The 18351-nt window shown below is 48.4% G+C and overlaps 1 protein-coding gene across 1 annotated transcript; it reads right to left on the reverse strand.

Moving 5' to 3' along the window:
• Positions 1–6839: 6839 nt before the first annotated feature.
• LOC147454223 (uncharacterized) lies at positions 6840–17819 on the reverse strand. Its single transcript, XM_086517298.1, has 2 exons — positions 17609–17819; positions 6840–7238 (listed from the first exon to the last, which is right to left on the reverse strand). The coding sequence occupies exons 1-2, from the start codon at positions 17800–17802 to the stop codon at positions 6896–6898; spliced, it is 537 nt and encodes a 178-aa protein (XP_086373424.1). The 5' UTR covers positions 17803–17819; the 3' UTR covers positions 6840–6895.
• Positions 17820–18351: the final 532 nt, after the last annotated feature.

Raw genomic sequence — 18351 nt, forward strand, 5'->3', positions numbered from 1 at the left:
GCATATTTTAAAATTGGTCTAAACCTGGCCAAAAACTTAATAAAACCTTATAAGTTAAAAACAATGCTTTTCACAGCACTTCCAAGGCGTCCCTGGATACAACCACATGCACAAATGCAATGCAGACATAGATTCCTCGCGGGAAAGCGTCTGCTCTTCTCGAAAAACTCGTTAAAATATTCCGCTTTTCAAGAAAAGCTTCTCAAAACCCATCTTTATTCTTGTGCTTGCGTCTTTACGCGTATTCCTCTTTCCACTTCGGATTTCCTCTCAACTATGGATATCCCCTTTCCGATGCACCCGTCACCCACCTTGTGACGCATCAAGCATACCCGTCACCTAGTCCTTTCCTACCGAACTTATGATGCAATCCCCTTCACGATGCTCTGTCACCCATCCTATGATGCATCAGAGATGACCGTTCCCGGATGGTCGAATACTTCTTACTGATGCTCCCTGTCACCCATCCGTTGTGACGCATCAGAAATACCCATTCCTGATGGCCTTACAGATATTCCCTTTCACAGTGCTCCTGTCATTACTTTGAATGATGCACTAGGGATACTCTGTACTCGGATGTCTCCAATGAGAAAAATCCTCACTTAAAATTTCAATAATTCATTTAGAATTATTTTTCTTGGTGTTCCCAGCGAGAAAAACCCTCACTTATAAATCCAATACTTCATTTAGAATTATTATGTAAGCAGATAAAGCCAATTTAGTAACACCGACATAGAGTCAGAACTCAGCAGAGATAAACATTTACAGATTTAAGCCATTAGCATTTTCAGATTTCAGCCCCTCTCGTCGTCGTCGACATCGTCGGCAAGACCAAAGCATTGTAGAGATTTGTGCAATCAATAGTAGACCACTCTCGATATAGAGAGTGGGGTCTTTGGAGGAGGGTTTGACAACTTGTATGGTGTCGTATTCTTCTCTCTCTATCTCTCAATCTCAGCACCTTCATTCAGTGTTCACCACTTTGTTCGTGTCCATTGCACTCTCTCACTAAAGGAACGGAAGGCTCTCCCTTCCGTAAGTAAAAGGAACCTTGAGCACAGTTCGGAGCACTCATCTTGAGCAAAGTTCAACATTCACTTCCGCTGCACCTTACAGTTGCAAAGATCTGAGCCAAGCAAGTCCGAGTACTCCAAGAAAAAACTGGGAGAACCATCCTCACCTGGATAAATACCTCGGGGAAGTGATTTAAGGGCCTCATGGAGCTCCTCTAGCTGTAGAGGCAACTCAAGCCTCTTGCGTATCTCCTCAGTCACAAGACAAGGTATCTGTGCCCAAACCTGCTCTCTACATGCATCTGGACGCTCTGACTGAGGCTCTGCTGACAGCAGGTCACGGTAAATGTCAGTAGCAATTGCACGCATATCCTCTGGCTCTGAAGCAACTGACCCGTCGGGTCTCGACTCTCCTCAACTGGCTCACATTGGTGTGCGCATGACGGGGTCCCACTATCTCAAAGAACACCCCAGTCACTCTGTCACCCACCTGGGTCCACTGAGATACTGTCGATGGAAAGCAAACTCATGGCGCCGCTCCTCTATGTTGGCTAGCTCCTGACGAACCTATTGCAACTACTCCTCCAACCAAGGATTGTCTGGGCGCTGCTCTTGCATCCTCTACAAAGCAGTAACGCCCCATTGGAGACGCTTCTCCTCCTCCCTCGCTGCAGCCGGGCGAGCCGTAGACTCCTAGAGGAAGAAGCAACTAAGCTCAGCAAGTCCAAAGGCCACTCTCTCAGCAGAGGAGTCCTGCGTGTCCAAGCCCTCTGTCCAAAGAGCCACCACTCGCTCTTTGAGCTGAGTCCAACAAGATCCTCTCACGGATGCGTAGCATCGCGCTTCCCCTCCTCTGTCTATCTGTCACAGTGAGGATCACTCGTGCATGGTCCGAAAAAGAAATCCCAGCCAAAATGCAAACAGATCCACCCATGTCACAAATGTGGTCACTGGCGTAAAAGTGATCTATCCGAGATAGATTCGCTCCTCTCACTCTGCGGTCCGAGCGAGAGAAGGCCAAGCTGTCTGGGGACCTCACAAAGCCAGAATGCAGCCAATCATCTGAAACCCTCAAGGTCATACATAGCCTCTCCTAGCTGCCAACTCAGCCCCGTGCACAATAGCATGGCTACCTCCAATCCTGTCAGAGGGGTCCTCCAGGTGAAGTCACCCCCAATGCACCATTGCTCTGCATGCGGTAGAGACTATACAATGTGAGACCAAAACTCTACAAGTGTGTCACATTGGGCGCATAGATGTTCAGGGAGCCCATAAGGCAACCCTGAATCTGCATAGTAATCCACTAAGCCCTACCAAGCACAATAATACCTCTGTCCACAATGGCATGCTGCCAAGAGTCCGCAATAGTCATACATACCCCTCCCTGGATACCACCAGGTCCAAATGCAGCAGACCAAAATGTCTCATATTGACCACGCAACAGCTAACCACATCGTCTAATGCGGCTCTCACAAAGATGATACTCCTGCAGCATAAGAAGATCAATCTCTCCACCCACAAGGCATCACTGAAGCTCCTAACTTAATCGACCCCGTTGGCACTAAAATTGGGGCCCACCTAATCCCTGCACGTTCCATGAGACAATCCTCATGGAGTACGAGAAAGAACCAATGCTGCAACAGCAGCTAACCGCGCTATCTTCGAGGCTGGCTTGGATGGGGAATAATCCGCATCCGAGCGTCCCCGAGATAGGCGTGATTGCAAAGACTGTCTAGCCCAGGCCCAAGAAGAGCGTGCCGTACGCACGGCAACCTCCTCTGTCTAGGAGTCCTCATGTATGTATACATAGCATGGTGGGCTCTGCGTATCAGCAAAGAAGTGTACCACAATGTGTCTACATCCTGGCGTGTCAAGAGGCGTCACTGAGAACTTGGCCAACGGCCACAAAGTCTGTACCAGATCTGTAACCCCCAGGTCTCCCGTGTTGAGAGAGCTCGAGGGCCTGTGCCTGCAGCCAATCCATCACTGAGTCCAGAGTCCACTCAGACTGGTCCCTGCTACATAAGGGATAAGAGAAGCCAATCGTTGTGTCCAGGGCCTCTATCCCTCTAGCTGCAAGGAACAATACATGAACTCTAAAACAAGCCGCCTCAAAGTCTGGTGAAGAGTCGCTGAGAAACCGTGTGAAGTCGTAGGCAAAGAAGTCCCACCTACGACGGATGTTGAAGCTCGTCAGTCCACGAGGAACTGCTGCAAAAGGAGACGTCTACACCAGAAGGGGGGTTCGCAAGAAAGGTCTCTCGCCAAGCGACTCGTGGCAAATGCACTGCCAAGAGATCTCCTAGTAGTTGAGGAAGGTCCTGCCCCATGGGCCGATTGTGGGGTGGGAGCGGGAGGAGATGTGGAAGCAAGAGGGCTAGTGGGTGGGATGGAGTAGGGTGGGGGGGAAGAGGATGGAGGTGGGGGGTGGGGCAGAAGAGGGGCTGTCGATGGTGAGGCTAAGGTGGAGGGTGGAGCTGGGGCCTCGTCCTGCTGAAGAGGGTCGAAACGGTTCCCTGTGGGAACCCACTGCTACTAACCTGAAGCATGGCGACCACCCGGAGGGCCAGGTGGACGTGGTGGCCCTTGTCGACGCCGACCATGGACCTACTGTCAGTCCTCCTCTGCCTAGGCCCCAAGCTCGGAGGGTGAATCTACCTGAGTACCTTGTGCCTCTGTTTGCCGATGTTGGCTAGCCTTAGGAGGCTGGGGCTAAGTCTGAGGTGAAGGTAGGGGCCTCTCGGTGGACAGGCCTTCGCAAGATGGCCCATCTGTCGACAAATGAAGCACTGATTCGGGAGGCCCGAATACTCCACACTCTGGCGGAGCCAACCACCACTCACCCGAGGTGTGGGTGTCCCGAACCAAAACACGAATGTGGATATGCCAGCTGCTTGCAACTACAGAGGCTATTGTGCGAGGTGTCTCCATGACAGTCCCAATTTCTTACCCAATCTAGGACAGGAGCAAAAGGTACTCTCTCCTCAGGCCCGGGAAGCAAACTGAGATGGGAAGGTCTTGCCTCCTCGACAAGAACATCGGTGGCTGGGTTGAAACCATGGCGCCACTGTCGAGAATGAGCTCGAACTACTCTGATGGCTAGGGGGCTCATCGCAATGACCTTAGACGCCATCTCGAGGGTCTCAAACTCTATCTGGTAGTAGCCACGTCCGAGAAGCTGAACGTCGAGAATCTTGCCCACTTCTGCTAAAAGGCGGGCTTGGAGGAGGTCACGCACCTCTCCTCTGCTAGGTCGAGTGCCGATGATCTTGCAGATGAAGGAGGTCGCCAAGAGGCGCTCCACCTCTGCTGCGAGGCTCGCTTGCTCTGTCGACGAAAGAGCAAGTCGGATGTGGGCTCCAGCGAGGGAGCTTCTTGAGAGTCCCTCTGGGGTGGAGCATGAGCCTCCGTCCGTGTCTGCTGCTGTGGAGGAATGAGAAGCGAAAGGAGACGTCCCTCTGTAAAAGCCCTGATAAGCAATGTCAGGAATCCAAAACCGTTGGAGCAGGTCGATAGACGCCCTCAGGGGGAGAGGGAGGAGCAAACGAAACAGGGGGAGGGGAGGAAACGGGCGGGCAAGGGGGGGACAGCGCGGGGGTGGAGCTGGAGCGGGGGGGGGGGGGGGGGGGGGGGGGGGGGGGGGGGGGGGCACGCAAGGTGGGGGACAGGATAGCAACAGTGAGCAGGATCGATCAGCCTGTGTTACTGTTTTTCTTGTTAGTCGCAAAGTAAGCATTGAATTAATGCAACCAAGAATGAAGCACAAAAGCATCCATCTTACCATCATACTCACTGAAAGTCAACTTCTCATTGATTGGATTGTTGGAGTCGTCGTCTCTACTTATGCCACGTGATGACTCGCCGGCTTCCTTGGATGGTTCGCTTTTTATGTGATGGTTCACATTTAGTTATCGATTTTAGTGCTACAAGAAATATGACATATCAAAATAAGTGGTTACATAACTATCATCCACTATATGTTAAGCATGTTGTTCATCTTGTTGATGATACGACTTGTCAAGTAAAGGGTATTGAAGATTTATATCTTAGTATCTTATCTTCTTCCACTTTTGTGAGGGGTGCTACATGTTCCAGATCTTCAATGCAATCTTCTTTCAGTTTCCAGACCCATTACTGTTGGGCTTGACCGGCATGTGCTGGCGAGGAAGGCTGAAATGCTGGTTGGCTGTAACGCTGAAAACGCTGAATTGAGGGCTGCATTGCAGGTTCTACTGAGGGGAAAACACTGATGATGAGGTACTGAACGCTGGAGTTGTTGGTACTTATGCTGCGGTGCTAAAGGTACTTGAGGGCGCTCGATCCTGGTCCTTGCTTGCCTTGAAGTGAACCCCCAAGGGGCACTTATATAGGAACGTTTTGTTGGATCGAGCAGCATCCTTTGACTCCTACGATCTTGAGAAATAAAGCTAAAAAAGTCCCTTATGAAGAAGTTGATGCACTATTAATAAGAGGTGGTTCACATGCAGTTTTTCCTATGCTTGGTACTAATGGGAACACTCCCCAATGCCTACATCCAGCAGACACGGGTTGTGCTCTTGTGCAATCAGAGGGTATGCAATTACTCTAGAGTGCCTGGACATGCACGTCCTGCGTATAGGCTCACAGACCACTTCCTAGGTTATCCTAAACCCTAGAAATAGGAGTTAGCTTGTCCACATGCACATAGGGTTAGATGTGCACGTGAGAAAAAGGAAGGGTGCCCATATGATGGGTGGCTAGCCCTACAACCAAGGGCCCCTAGGTTCATACCCATTACCCCCCCCCCCCCCCCCCCCCCCCCAAAACAACTAATCACATTCAAATCTATGATAGGAGCCGTGTCATGTCCACAAGACATACTTGTGACCCTTCCGCATCTTTTGTGTCTCTTTTAGATAAACTGTTTATGACTCTCAAGTGCTCTATCTACATGCTTTGAAGCATCTCTTTAGATATTTTTAGATGCTTGGTAAGTCTTATACCCACACAATGCAATTACCGCAGGCCATGTTTTCTGCAAACTCTCAGGATGTTTTCTCACTTTGAGGGTCCCCACCAATGGTATGGCATTACTATAGACAAGGTGGGTGTGTGTGGATGGGTGGGTGGGTGTGTGTGTCACAGAGGGATTGTGTGCACACCTGCATGTATATGTACTGTAGCAGCTGGGAAACAAAAAAAATTCCTTCTTTTTCCTTTTATTGTCTAACTTGCCTAACAAGTTTCTCAAGACCAAAACACTACAAAATTGCCACCAACAACTTTGATCTGTGGCACAGCTCCCAGATCACTTGGAGATCCTTCTTGTTCACTTAGATGTTTAGAAATTCATCTTCCTTTACTTGCTAGCTACAAACTTAAGCTTGAGATATCTCTTTAGTGATGTTATGTCTCAAGATATCTCATCACAATATCAAATTACAGTAACGGCATTGTCTCTACAACTAACATGGTGTTTCCTCTTCCCCCCTTGGAAATCCTACATGCATTTTGGAGACAGCATTCAAGCTTGACTGAGTCTGTGTTGGCATTTGTCTGTGTGTGTGCGCGTAGATTATCCTCTTTGTGAGTTTTTCCTCACCTTGAGATTTACCGACTGAGTGTGTGTGTGTGTGTGTGTGTGTGTGTGTGTGTGTGTGTGTGTGTGTGCACACGCACGCCCGCATGCACGGTATGTGCGCACAAGCATGTATGCGTGTGTGCATGCACGCTGTGCGCTACCCTAACCAAGACTGCATACTATCACCTTCCTGATCTGCACCGTGCTGTCTCTTTTCTTCTCCATGTAAGTCTTTATCATGTATCTAGAGATTAGAAAGCACATACCTAGTGATGGATGGAAAACATGGATGCATGTTTGCCCTTTGCTGTCTCATCGTAGGTCACTGTTGATCTTTGGCCTTCCTTTGCTTTTCCAAAATGATGGCTGCAATCCGCTCCCTCTTAGCTGCATCTCGAGATGGCTCTATGTATCTTGATGGTTCATGCAGGGATACTCTGTTTCGATTTTGGAGATACATGTGTGAAGGGTACCAAAACAGCACCACTGTCAAGAAGAGACTGACCCACCAGAAAGCTCTTGGCCCTTGAAAAATTCTATGTTCTGTTGGTGCAGAGCGGACATGGATGCGCCTGTGGTATGACCCACCTCTGTTTATTAACTGATTGTATGATTCAGTAAGGCGCCTGAATTCAGTGCCGTCATTGTGATGCAAGTCAGGATGGCTGCACAGATGGAAAATGTTAAGAGAATTGCAAACCTTTGGATTTCTTTTTATTCTCCGGAAACTAAACACTGAAAAAAAGGGCTTAACAAATGGCAAAAAAGACAATTTCTTTCTCTACAATGTTGAAGGGAAACTCAGCCATCTTGAAGGTAGCAATTAAGAGTCATCATAAGGATCTTTTAAGTTCTCTAATTCATGAAATAACAATGAATATTCAAAAAATTAAGCCACAAATCAGTAGCCAGGAGGAGACGCACCAGATCTATGCTCTCAGAGCATGTTAGAGTTGGTGCCCATGTGGAGGCCAAGTCAGTGGTCTTATAGCAGATGGTGGTAGCAGTAGCAATTGTGTGTACCAGGGTCTATTATCGAGGGCATGTCGCGGATCTATGCCGGACCACCCTTGGTCACTTGTATGTGAGTTTGTTATCAGCATGGAGAGCCTTTCCCAGATCTCTCTCTCTCTCTCTCTCAGAGTCACCCGAGGGCTTGCAACGCCATCTTGAGGCCTTGGACGAATTCAGCACACACAAGGGGTTGACTGTGAACCTTGGCAAAACCAAGGTCATGATCTTTCACACATCCAGTGCAGTGAGGAGCGCTGCCACCTTCACAGCAGCAGGAGGACAGGTTGATGTAGTCACCTCCTATGTCTATCTTGGCATCACATTCACCAGCCTACCAGGACCCTTCACTATGAGGCAGGCTGCTGCTGACAGGCTCACCCGAGGATATGCAGCTCTGACCATGCTAGAGCGGAGATGCCACCAGGCACACTTTCAGGAGCCCCGCACGAAGGGCTGGCTTTTTGACACCTTAGTCACCCCGGCCCTGATGTACTCGGCGGCAGTATGGGCACCAGGATTGACGGATGACCAGTGGACACAGCTTGAGAGGCCACAGGTATGTATGATCTCACGCTTGCTCCGCAGCAAGAAGACAGTGCCACATGACATTATTAGAGCCGAGCTCGCCACACCACCTATGGTTGTAGAGGCATTATTCCAGACAGTCTGCTTCATCCAGAGGATGAGAGAGCTACCTCCTGACAGACTTACTCGTAGAGCATTTGAGGCAGCTATACAGCTATCAGAGAGTGGGCATGCGAGAGCTTGGTACTCACAGGTCAGAGCATGGTTTGAGGGACACGGTCTTGACATGGAGAGCCTACCACCATTCCAGTACGACCCCCACTCACCATCTGTTCACCTCTCTCGCAGTGAGAGAAACTTGGTATTGAGACAGGATCTGTGGCAGCTATACACTAGGAGAGTCTGGGAGTCACCTGGCTTGGGGACGAGGATGTCAGATTACAGAGACCAGTTTCTCACCATATTGTCTGGGGGGTTCATACAGAGACCACGCTATATGGACACATATATGCCACATAGCTCACGGGTGGCGATTGGTCAGCTGAGAGTGGCTTCACACAGGTTAGAGATTGAGATCGGGAGACATACTGGTGTTCCCAGGGAGGAGCGAGTCTGCAGAGCCTGCACAGAGGAGGTGGAGAGTGAGGAGCACTTTGTATGTAGATGCAGAGCATACACTGAGATCAGAGGCAGATATGAGGCCTTATTCAGAGGACAGCCCACTCTCCGAGAGATCATGGACTCTCGAGATCAGAGACAGCTCGGACGTTTCTTACTAGAGATACAGAGCCATCGGGACACACTACTACAGCCACGCACAGCTACACAGACAGAGGGGAGACAGTCGCAGCTCACAGACTTCTTTCAGAGGATTGCCACCCCTACCTCACCAGATACTCAGAGAGGAGTGACACTCCCACAGGCGGAGGTGAACCGAGCTAGACGACGACCACGAGTCACAGGCTACAGGGGCGTGAGCTCCCACCACCGACAGATCGAGGAGATCCGAGCCCGGGAGCGCCGTGCCACTGAGGAGCGAGTAGCTCAGATGAGGGCCGACACGACAGCTTTCATCCGGGTAGCCTTGGCACCAGCCCCGCCCATGTACCACATCTTACATCCCCCCATTTGTATAGGATGGAGCTAGAGAGCTTGATGCATTCTCATGATTGTACTACCTTGAGCATATAGACATGCATATACCCCTAGAGATAGAACCCCATCCCTCCTCAGATACTCCATTACCTACATTTAGTTCAGTTTTGTATCAGTTTTGTTTCATTTGTCTTTCCGATAGACGGATGACATACACGCCATGTACATTTGATTTGTCTCATAGGCCGATTTCGGCCTGACATAGACGTTAAAAATCTTTCTTTCTTTCTTTCTTTCTCTCTCTCTCTCTCTCTCTCTCTCTCTCTCTCTCTCTCTCTCTCTCTCTCTCTCTCTCTCTCTCTCTCTCTCTCTCTCTCTCTCTCTCTACATTGCATCAGATCCACCATGCTGTAACTTTTTGGTCTCATAGGTCATTTTGGCCTTTTGAAGATGTTAATATAAGATTTCATTTCATTTTATCTCTCTCTCTCTCTCTCTCTCTCTCTCTCTCTCTCTCTCTCTCTCTCTCTCTCTCTCTCTCTCTCTCTCTCTCTCTCTCTCTCTCTCTCTATTCTGTGTACATAAGAGACCTCTAAAGATGCACAATGGCCTATCATCCAGAGAAAGTACAGAAGTGGGCAAACAAGGTTTGAACTATATATACATCAAGGTGGTCTATATGATGAGTGTAAAAGGAACCAGTGCATAATGCCATGTGATGATTTCATGATCTCGAAAGAACTAACGATCTCCCCCACTCTGTGAAGAAAGATGCATCGACCTTGCTCCGCTGCCCTGGAGGAATCCCATTGAGTGCAAAGAGTATGTAGCAACTCTGTCCAAATGGCTGTCAAAACGGTGGACGTAGGGGAGGACTGAGAGCCCAGAATGTGTGCACAGTGAGCCTTCCACATGGTCCAAAGCATGATGTTGTATATCGTGGTGAAAACTGTCTCGGTGGCAAAGATCCAACTCATGACCTGCATCTGGTATCATCTGTAGAGTTTCCTGGTCCTAAGGGAGTAAGCAGGAAGACCGGATCTGTCGGCAAGCCTTGAAAAAAGGTATGTGATTCCGGAAATTGCAAAAGCCATGCAACTACCGCCCACGTCACAAACCCATCATGGATGCCCATTCTAATCAACAAACAATACACTGTCTTCCACACTCGCTGCACATATGGGACCTAGAAACAATGCCTCAAAGACTCGGGCTCCAAAGTACATCTCTGACAAGTTGGATCATGACCAATGACTACCAACCAAGTGCCTACAAGCAATCCAGCATGTGCTATCATCCACATGAAAAAACATATCTTGCGGCTGATCCGGATGGTCCAGATGCAAGACCAAAACTGTCGCTCGAAGGCTAGGAGGATGCGCTGATCCTGCCACACTTCTGACTGGCGCGGACGATGAGGTGGATGCCGAGTTCGCAAAAGAAGCTTCCTCCCAAGGGAGACTGTATACTCAAAAAAGAAGAGAGGGGCATCATCATCGTTCAACGAAGGCCAGTGCCACTCTCCAGGATCCCAGTCCAACTGAACAAGGGGCATGCCCTGCCAAATCCATCGCCTCCAAAGTAGAGCTTCCTCAACGGTGAAAACAGGGTCGACACATGATCTACTTCAGAAAGAGCCAACCACTCTAACAGGCTGCCAATCGGCAGTCAGTCTTTGATCAGGTGAAACCTCACCCTGAAAGTCCAATCTGATGTGACGTCCGTGATGGCCAATCTCGGCGATGCTAAAGACTAGAGTCCCTTGTTGGGCAACAATCGGGTCTCCTGAGATGGGATCGAAGTACCACCACCATCCTTGATGGGTGAGGTAAAGTAGTGTGTCCCTCGATTAAGGCATGTCAATCGGATGGAATGGCCTCATCAATCTCTCTCATACAAGCAATACCCCTTTGCGAATCCCGTAGGTTGAACCAATAACTTGTGCCCCAACCAAGGAAGCATCTGACCAACAACGCAAAGAGCTTGCCGGTCCGTCATCCCATCTGGCCCAGACAATGTGAGTCTTCTCACCTAGCTAACGGCCTTCTGCATCTGTAACATATGCATTCCATACAAGTGGTTGCCTCGTTACCTCCTTGACAAAAGAAGGCAGGTGTCGAATCAAAGTAAGATGAAAGTCCTTCCAAATCCGCAGCAAGCAGCACATAAATGGTGACAAATGGGACATACCTAAGGGTGCATCTGTGAGGATGAATCTGATGGTCAGGCGCCAAGCACTAGCGGCATCTAGAGATCCGAAACAAGGGGAGGTATGTGACAAAGCATGATGTAGAAACTGTTTCCAAGGCTCTGCGCCTGGAAACAATCCGTGTATTATGAGCTTTACAAGCAGTGCCTTGCTCTGCATCTCTGGATCAATAATCCCCAATCCTCCCTCCTCTGTAGGCAGCTGTAACCAAGAACCAAAGTAGTCAAAAGAGCATCCCAATGTATAAACTACTGCCGACTCTGACCGTACTCGCATGGTGGGAGGGATCGATGTAGTATGGTCCACAGAGACAATCAGTGGCAAACAATAGCAATCCTCTACGTGGAGCTACTATATGGCTCCTATGTCTCTATCAGCCTGTCTGTAGCAATGCATGATAAAATGTAGCCTGCCCAAGTCTGGATAGCCTGCAAGGTGAGACGTAGAAGAAAATCCATAACTGAAACCTCTCTCCATGTCTCTGAGCCAGTAAAAGGTAGGGAGGAGGAGAGCATGGTACTCTGCCTACTGCCTAGGAGAGAGCGTGACTTTTGTGCACGTCGTAAAATGCACAACCAAACCAATAATCGACTAGTGTTGTCACCACTATACTCAGCTCTAGAAAACTGCCAAGCTGGAGGCGCAGAAGCTATGAAGGATCTAGGAACATGAGAAGGTGGTGGAGCGCACAATAGAGGTGGAGAGGATAGAGTTTCATGGGTGGGGGTGGTTGGGTGGGGTTGTGCGGCAAGGGGCGATGGTGCTCTAGAGTCAGTGGGTGGAAGTGGAAGGAATGAAGGGGCTGGTGAAGATGTCAGAGGTGGGAAGTCTGTCTCCATAGCTAAATGCGAGGAAGCTTTGGGTGGATGCCACGAAGTAGAGGGCATGTCCAGTAACTTTGAAATTGGTTGAGTAGTTGAGACCTGTGAGACGATTGGGGATGCAGGCTATCGAGGTGGTGGGTGAAAAGCATGGCGAGGAGGGGCCTTCTGCCAGCCACCCATTGCGCCCTAAGGTAGGGGATGTTGTGGCTCAAAGCGACGCGGAGGATGGGAAGGGCAGTCTCTCACAATGTGCCCAAACTGATGGCATATGAGACACTGATCCGGGTGACCAGTAACCATCGACCTCTGTAGTCAAACCTGGTCTGTGTCGAGATCCCGAAGTCGGTCTGTATCTAGAAAATGGGTTGTGTAGACCTGTATTTGTGGTGCACCGATCTTTGTAGCCAATGAACCTAGTATAACCAGGCCCCACCTAGCGGCTACACCAATAACACACCTTGAAAGATGGACTAGAAACGATGGAAAGGAGAGAGTGACTGGAAAATGAGGGATCCTTTGCTAGTGATTGAACTCCTCAATATCCAAGTTTGGTGTCCAGAGCTCTAAAACCAACAATCGGTTCCTTGCAACAATAAGAGAGCAACTGTAGAGAGACTCGACACATCGGTCGTTTGAAAGCTGCACCTGAAAGATGCCATGGCCCAACATGATGAGCTCCAAAATGTTGCCTTCCTGGAGTGGGCGATCGGACAATGCAGAGAAAATGCATATGCAAAGGGTGGCCAGCCCGGAGGCACACTAGCCATACATGTATGTCCTAGACCTGTAAAGTAGCAGAGTGGTGTAAGTCTAACAGGCAGTAGAATAGCAACCTGCCGGCGCCACACTCTCCAAAAGCCTCATCCATGAGGGGGCGCCCATTTTGAGAGGGGGGGCTGATTTCTGGCTTTCATTAGTGACTACAGTGTGTGTGTGAGTAGTGAGTGCAGGTGATCACAGCTCTAATGGAAAGCTTGCCTTCTCCCTTCTCATGCAACGCAACCATTTGCTCTCGCGCATCTCTCTCTCCCCTTTGCACATATGGTAATGCCCCACTAGTTGGGCTTCTCAAATGACCATGTACAGTTCTGGGGTTTTATGCACGTTGCCAAGGCAAGAGCCTTCTGTACAGGAACCGGATTAGCTAATTGCTAATCCCCCACAGGTATGCACAATTCCATAGCGAAGGATTGCAAAAACGGAGAGTTTTGTCGTGAGAAAACTTGTCCATTTCAAAGGGGAATTGTCCCATTGCGTGCGGGAGCACCTGAGGCATGCATAGGCGTGCTCGGTGCTCGGTGCTCGCTCCGCCCAAAACGATCCAAAACAGAAAATTACAGCTTACTGTGTTTCTCTGCAGGTCTAAGGTTTCGCACCTAAACTGCAGGACATCGCCAGGGGAGCCTCGGGAAAGCCTTGGGATGCTTAAATAGGGCTTTGGGCTTTGGGCACCTGACAGTGATAAAACATCGAATTACGACACGTTGACATCGAGTTGCACCTCGCTGGAAAGCTTCCAAATCGCAAGAGAAAATGTCCTTGACGTGTACTTTTGACCTACATAGGTTTTTGCGCTGTTATGCTGGCTAGATTGGGTCAAACACCTACAATTACAGCCTTGGACAGCTTGGTGAGAGTTAGGTGAAAGTGTTTGGATTGTCTATTTGTAGTAAGAATAAAGAAATACCGAAAGGGGCGCCAGTCTTTGGGGCCTACAAGGGGTCGCTATCTGCTTGGTAGCACTCTAGCTGCCACGCCGTGGTTTGTTTGAATTGTTAGTTCTAGTTACAGGTCTATTCGTGAAGTTCCTCTATGTCGTAAAGTTGAAGTAAAGTTTTTCAAGTAAAGAATCGGGTGAAAGCTAAAGTTTACGTCCCTATGGGCGGCTTTCATGGTCACGTTGCCGGGACAGAATCACAGTTTCCTTAGAGAGTGAGCCTTTGTTGGTTTGCGGCGAAGACCCAGAGCATAGGAACTCGGAATTAGATTATGGCTGACAAGACAAACAATGCCAGGGAAGAGGGTTCCTCTTCACAGGACAAACAAGCTATTACTCCTCTAGTGTTCGAGTGTGGGGAGAGTTCACGGCCACCCTTGTCTGTACCTTTTGTTGATTTGAATGCTCCACAAGGTCAAGGGTATATGACTGGGCAACTAGACGAGGATGCGTTCAGGACACGGTTGCCGCTGTGAATATGTGGTGCAGAATCCTAGGTTGCGAAAACAGAGAGTTTTCTCGCATAAAAACTCGTCCAATTCTTGACACACTCATAGACGTGTTTGCTCCCCTCAAAATGATGCGAAGCAGGGAACTACAGCATGCTGTGTGTTTTTGCAGGTTGGACCTAAACGGCAAGATATCGCCAGTGGAGCCTCGGGAAAGCCTCGGATGCTTGTAGAAGACAATTTATTGAGATTTCCCATAAGGAATCTCGTCTAATTCAAAGGGCAAGTGACCCTACACGTGAGGGAGCATGAGGGCTACCCACGAAGTGATCAGCACGCGAATTAAAGCGCAAAACAAAGAATTACAGCTTGCTGTAATTTTTTGCAGGTTTAGGGTTTTGGCCAGTGTTGATGTCCACACGTCCCATGAGCTTCAGGAAAGCTAGGGAATCACCGAGCAGGTGTTTTGGTGTAAATTGGAGGCCAAAAACAGAGAATTCAGAGTGCTGTGATTTCTCGCCAGGTTTTGTAAAGTGCTCTTAAGTGCGTGGAAAGTCACTGTTTTCTTGGGACTTTATCCGTGGAGACTTCTACTGTGGTTATGCTGCCGAAATCGGGTTAGAGTAGGGGAATTTCACAACAGTGGGACAGCTTGTAGAAGTTTATAGGTTTTTCTCAAGTGTAATAAGAATAAAGAAATATCGAAAGGGGCGCCAGTCTTTGGGGCCAACAGGGTGTCATTGTCTGCTTGGAAGCACTCTAGCTGCGAAGCCGTGGTTTGTTTGAAGTGTTGAATTACAATCACAGGCTTATACATGAAGTTCCTTTGTGTCGTAAAGTTTAAAAGAGTAAAGATTTGGGTGAAAACTAAAGTCTACCGCCTTACCGGCCGGTTTCAATGTGCTTTGCTTTGCTCTTGCTCAACGTAGCCAGAGAAGAGAGCTGACTCTTCAACTTGAAGGCCCAAGGCTTCTCAAAAGGGGTTACATGGAAAGCTACAACTCCTAAAAGCATCTCGCCCAAAAGCACTTGCTCCAAATTTGCCGGCGCGTTAAACCCGGAATTCCATATTGCTACCACATGGCAGATTGTCAACGCAAAACGCGGCGTCCGTACAGCCTGCTAACGATTCACAAAGGTGTCTATACAACATCTGCCACGTGATCAATTCTCCACGCAAAGGCTTTTGTGTGTGTGCTGCTTTATTTTAATTTTAGTGACTAGGGCCCCATCAAACGAGGTCCCATAAGTTGATAAAAACTTCATTTGTCACTTGGGAACTCTTTAAATGCTTGGCCCAATCGACGAGGAACTGCAAGTTTGTAAAACTTCTTTTGCTGCTTCTTCCTTTAGTGTTTAGGCCCATCAGACGAGATCTGCAGGTAGGCTAGGGTTGGGTCTCGCAAACCCCAACCCATCGGATCTTCAGTGGCAACTCAAAGAACGACTCGCTTTCCATTCTACACCAAAGTGATGGTTCGATTCCGGTTCTAAATGGTCACATCGTTCTTGTCAAGTCAAGGCATGTCCAAAAGAGCATCACACGGCCCTAACTTCATGATGTGGAAGTCTGCTTTGCCATAATATCCTTAGATGGTGAATGAAAGAGCACCAATAAGAAAAACAACTTTACTAGTTTGCCTTGTGGCTAACTCGACTCCTAGTTCTCCAACAAACTGATCATATTCAAAGTCAATATGCTTGAGAAACTGTGGATGGATAAAATTCTCGGTGGCTTCTAGATCAAAGAATAAGTTCATCAAGGCCACGTATCTGTCCATAGGCTCTGCATAATTCTTTGGAAGCATTCGGTACAGAGATGCCATTAATATCTAGAACAAGGCCTACTGCAGTTAACAGACTTTTAGCACTTCAAAACAGCTTATAGAGAGAGAGAGAGAGAGAGAGAGAGAGAGATAATCCAGATGAGAGACAAGGAGTGGCGGTTTTCCACTCCCAGACTTCTGTTGGCCCAAAACCCTAGTGCCCCTTTCGGTGTTTCTTTATATTGTTTCATTAAGGCACAAGTCCGAGGGCTGCTCTCCTTCCTCGCAATCTGAATGCAAGGTGTTTCCCATGTACATATTTAAAGACCCTTGGGCCCCCCAAAACAACTACTATGAAAAGCTACACCTGCTAGTCCAAAATTTGGCGCCAGAGAGCTGGCAGCGCAAAATGCGGGCTGTCCGTACAATTGCCACATCGACACGTGTTTCCGCAAAAGCAAGCACATCCGTACAACCTAGACACATGAGCAATTTGCGCAAATTGGGGTTTTTCAGCTTTAGGTTTTAGGCCCCTCAACCATAATCTGCAAGTTCGTCAGTTCTTTGTGTTTTACGCCTCTCAACCAAGTCTTCTAAGTTGATCAAGGTTTAGGGTTAAAAACCCTAACCCATCCAAGATGTGCAGCTAGGTCAGCAACTTGTGACATCTTTAGTATCATCGAGAAGAGCGAAGGGGCATTCCTTTTCCTTGCTTTTGTTCTTGGTTGTCTGAGTTTTCTATTATTGGAGTCCCTTGTGCGTATCAACACCTTGATCCATGTTTTCCTCTTGCAAGTTGTTACCTCTGTCATTGGTTTCCTGATGCTCCTCGGCATCCTTCTCTTGGGGCTTCTTGAAGCCATCCACAACCTTTTGAACATCTGTCAGAGTAAGCAGTTGTTGTAATTCTGCAAGTTGAGATTGTACTTGCTGAAGTTTTGCTTCAGCAATTCTCCCTTGGCTCGTCATGGCTCTTCCCGTATCTCCTCAAAATCGTCCTTCTTTGCACAAAAAGAGAGTTAACTCACACTGATACCACTTTAACAAATGGGAGCAGAAACCAATGATCAATATACTTAAATAATTAGAATCTAACAGAGAGTATAGGTAGAGCAGAGAATAAGAGAACCACCACAATATGGGAAACCAAAGGAAGGGTTGGTCCCTCCTCCTAAAGGGTATCTTCATTAATGGGGAGAAAAATGCATTCCATGAAAGGCATTTTGTCAACCCATAGCATTTACAGTGCACATGTAGTTCTAGATAGTCAAAGGATACACCCATGTACATCAATCTATCTCATAGGTCGATTTTGGAGTAAAGACTATAATTAATCAATCAATCAATCTCTCTCTCTCTCTCTGGGTCAGAGAAGTTGAGACACAACGACAACATTACGAAAACCGACATTCCACGCAGGAGGAGGCAGAGCAGACCATTCCAGAGCGCGACGACGGTAGGCTTGTTTGACCTCATCAAGGGTTGCTCCTTGCGACAGACCAAGCTGACGGAAGAGGGCCTCCACGGGCTGCGAAAAGGATCGCCTCCATTCCTGCCATCCATACCGTAAAGCTCTTCTCGAACTCGCGGAGGTGATCATGATGAAACACGACAAGGCGATCGATAACATTTGGAAGCTGCCAAGGCTCGTTACACATCGCATGCCCAATGTTGGGCCCACAACACTAAGTAACACATAGCATTAATATAGGGGGGGGGGGGGCGGGGGTTTAAAGGGATCGACTGCCCGGAAGTGGACGCGAGACCCCGAGGCGGATTAAACTTGGACGTATGCGAATTGAGGCAAAATGGGGGCAGGTCAACGTGAAAAAAATGGGCCGGACATTGACTCGATTTGAACTCGGGGCTTCGTTGTCCAGATTGAGACGCATGGACTAACCATCTCACCCGCCCGCGTGCACATGATGTTACCATGGTTTTTATTGGGTTTTATTATTAAAACATAGGTGTTGCCAGGGTTTAATTCGTGGTCGGGTTTAGTTTTTAAGTGTATATCTACGACCCAATTTCTGTGCGCGCACTTCTCTGCCCTCAATCCCCTTACCCCCTCCCCCTCTTTAATGCTATGTGTTACTTAGTCCTGAGGATGTTGGGTGCCGACATGGATGCCAAGCGGCATTTTTTAATACGCAAAGAAAAACGGACAGAGGACAAATAT

Source organism: Adiantum capillus-veneris, chromosome 7 (assembly GCF_014529385.1).
Source record: "Adiantum capillus-veneris isolate H3 chromosome 7, ASM1452938v2, whole genome shotgun sequence".
NCBI classification, from domain to species: domain Eukaryota; kingdom Viridiplantae; phylum Streptophyta; class Polypodiopsida; order Polypodiales; family Pteridaceae; genus Adiantum; species Adiantum capillus-veneris.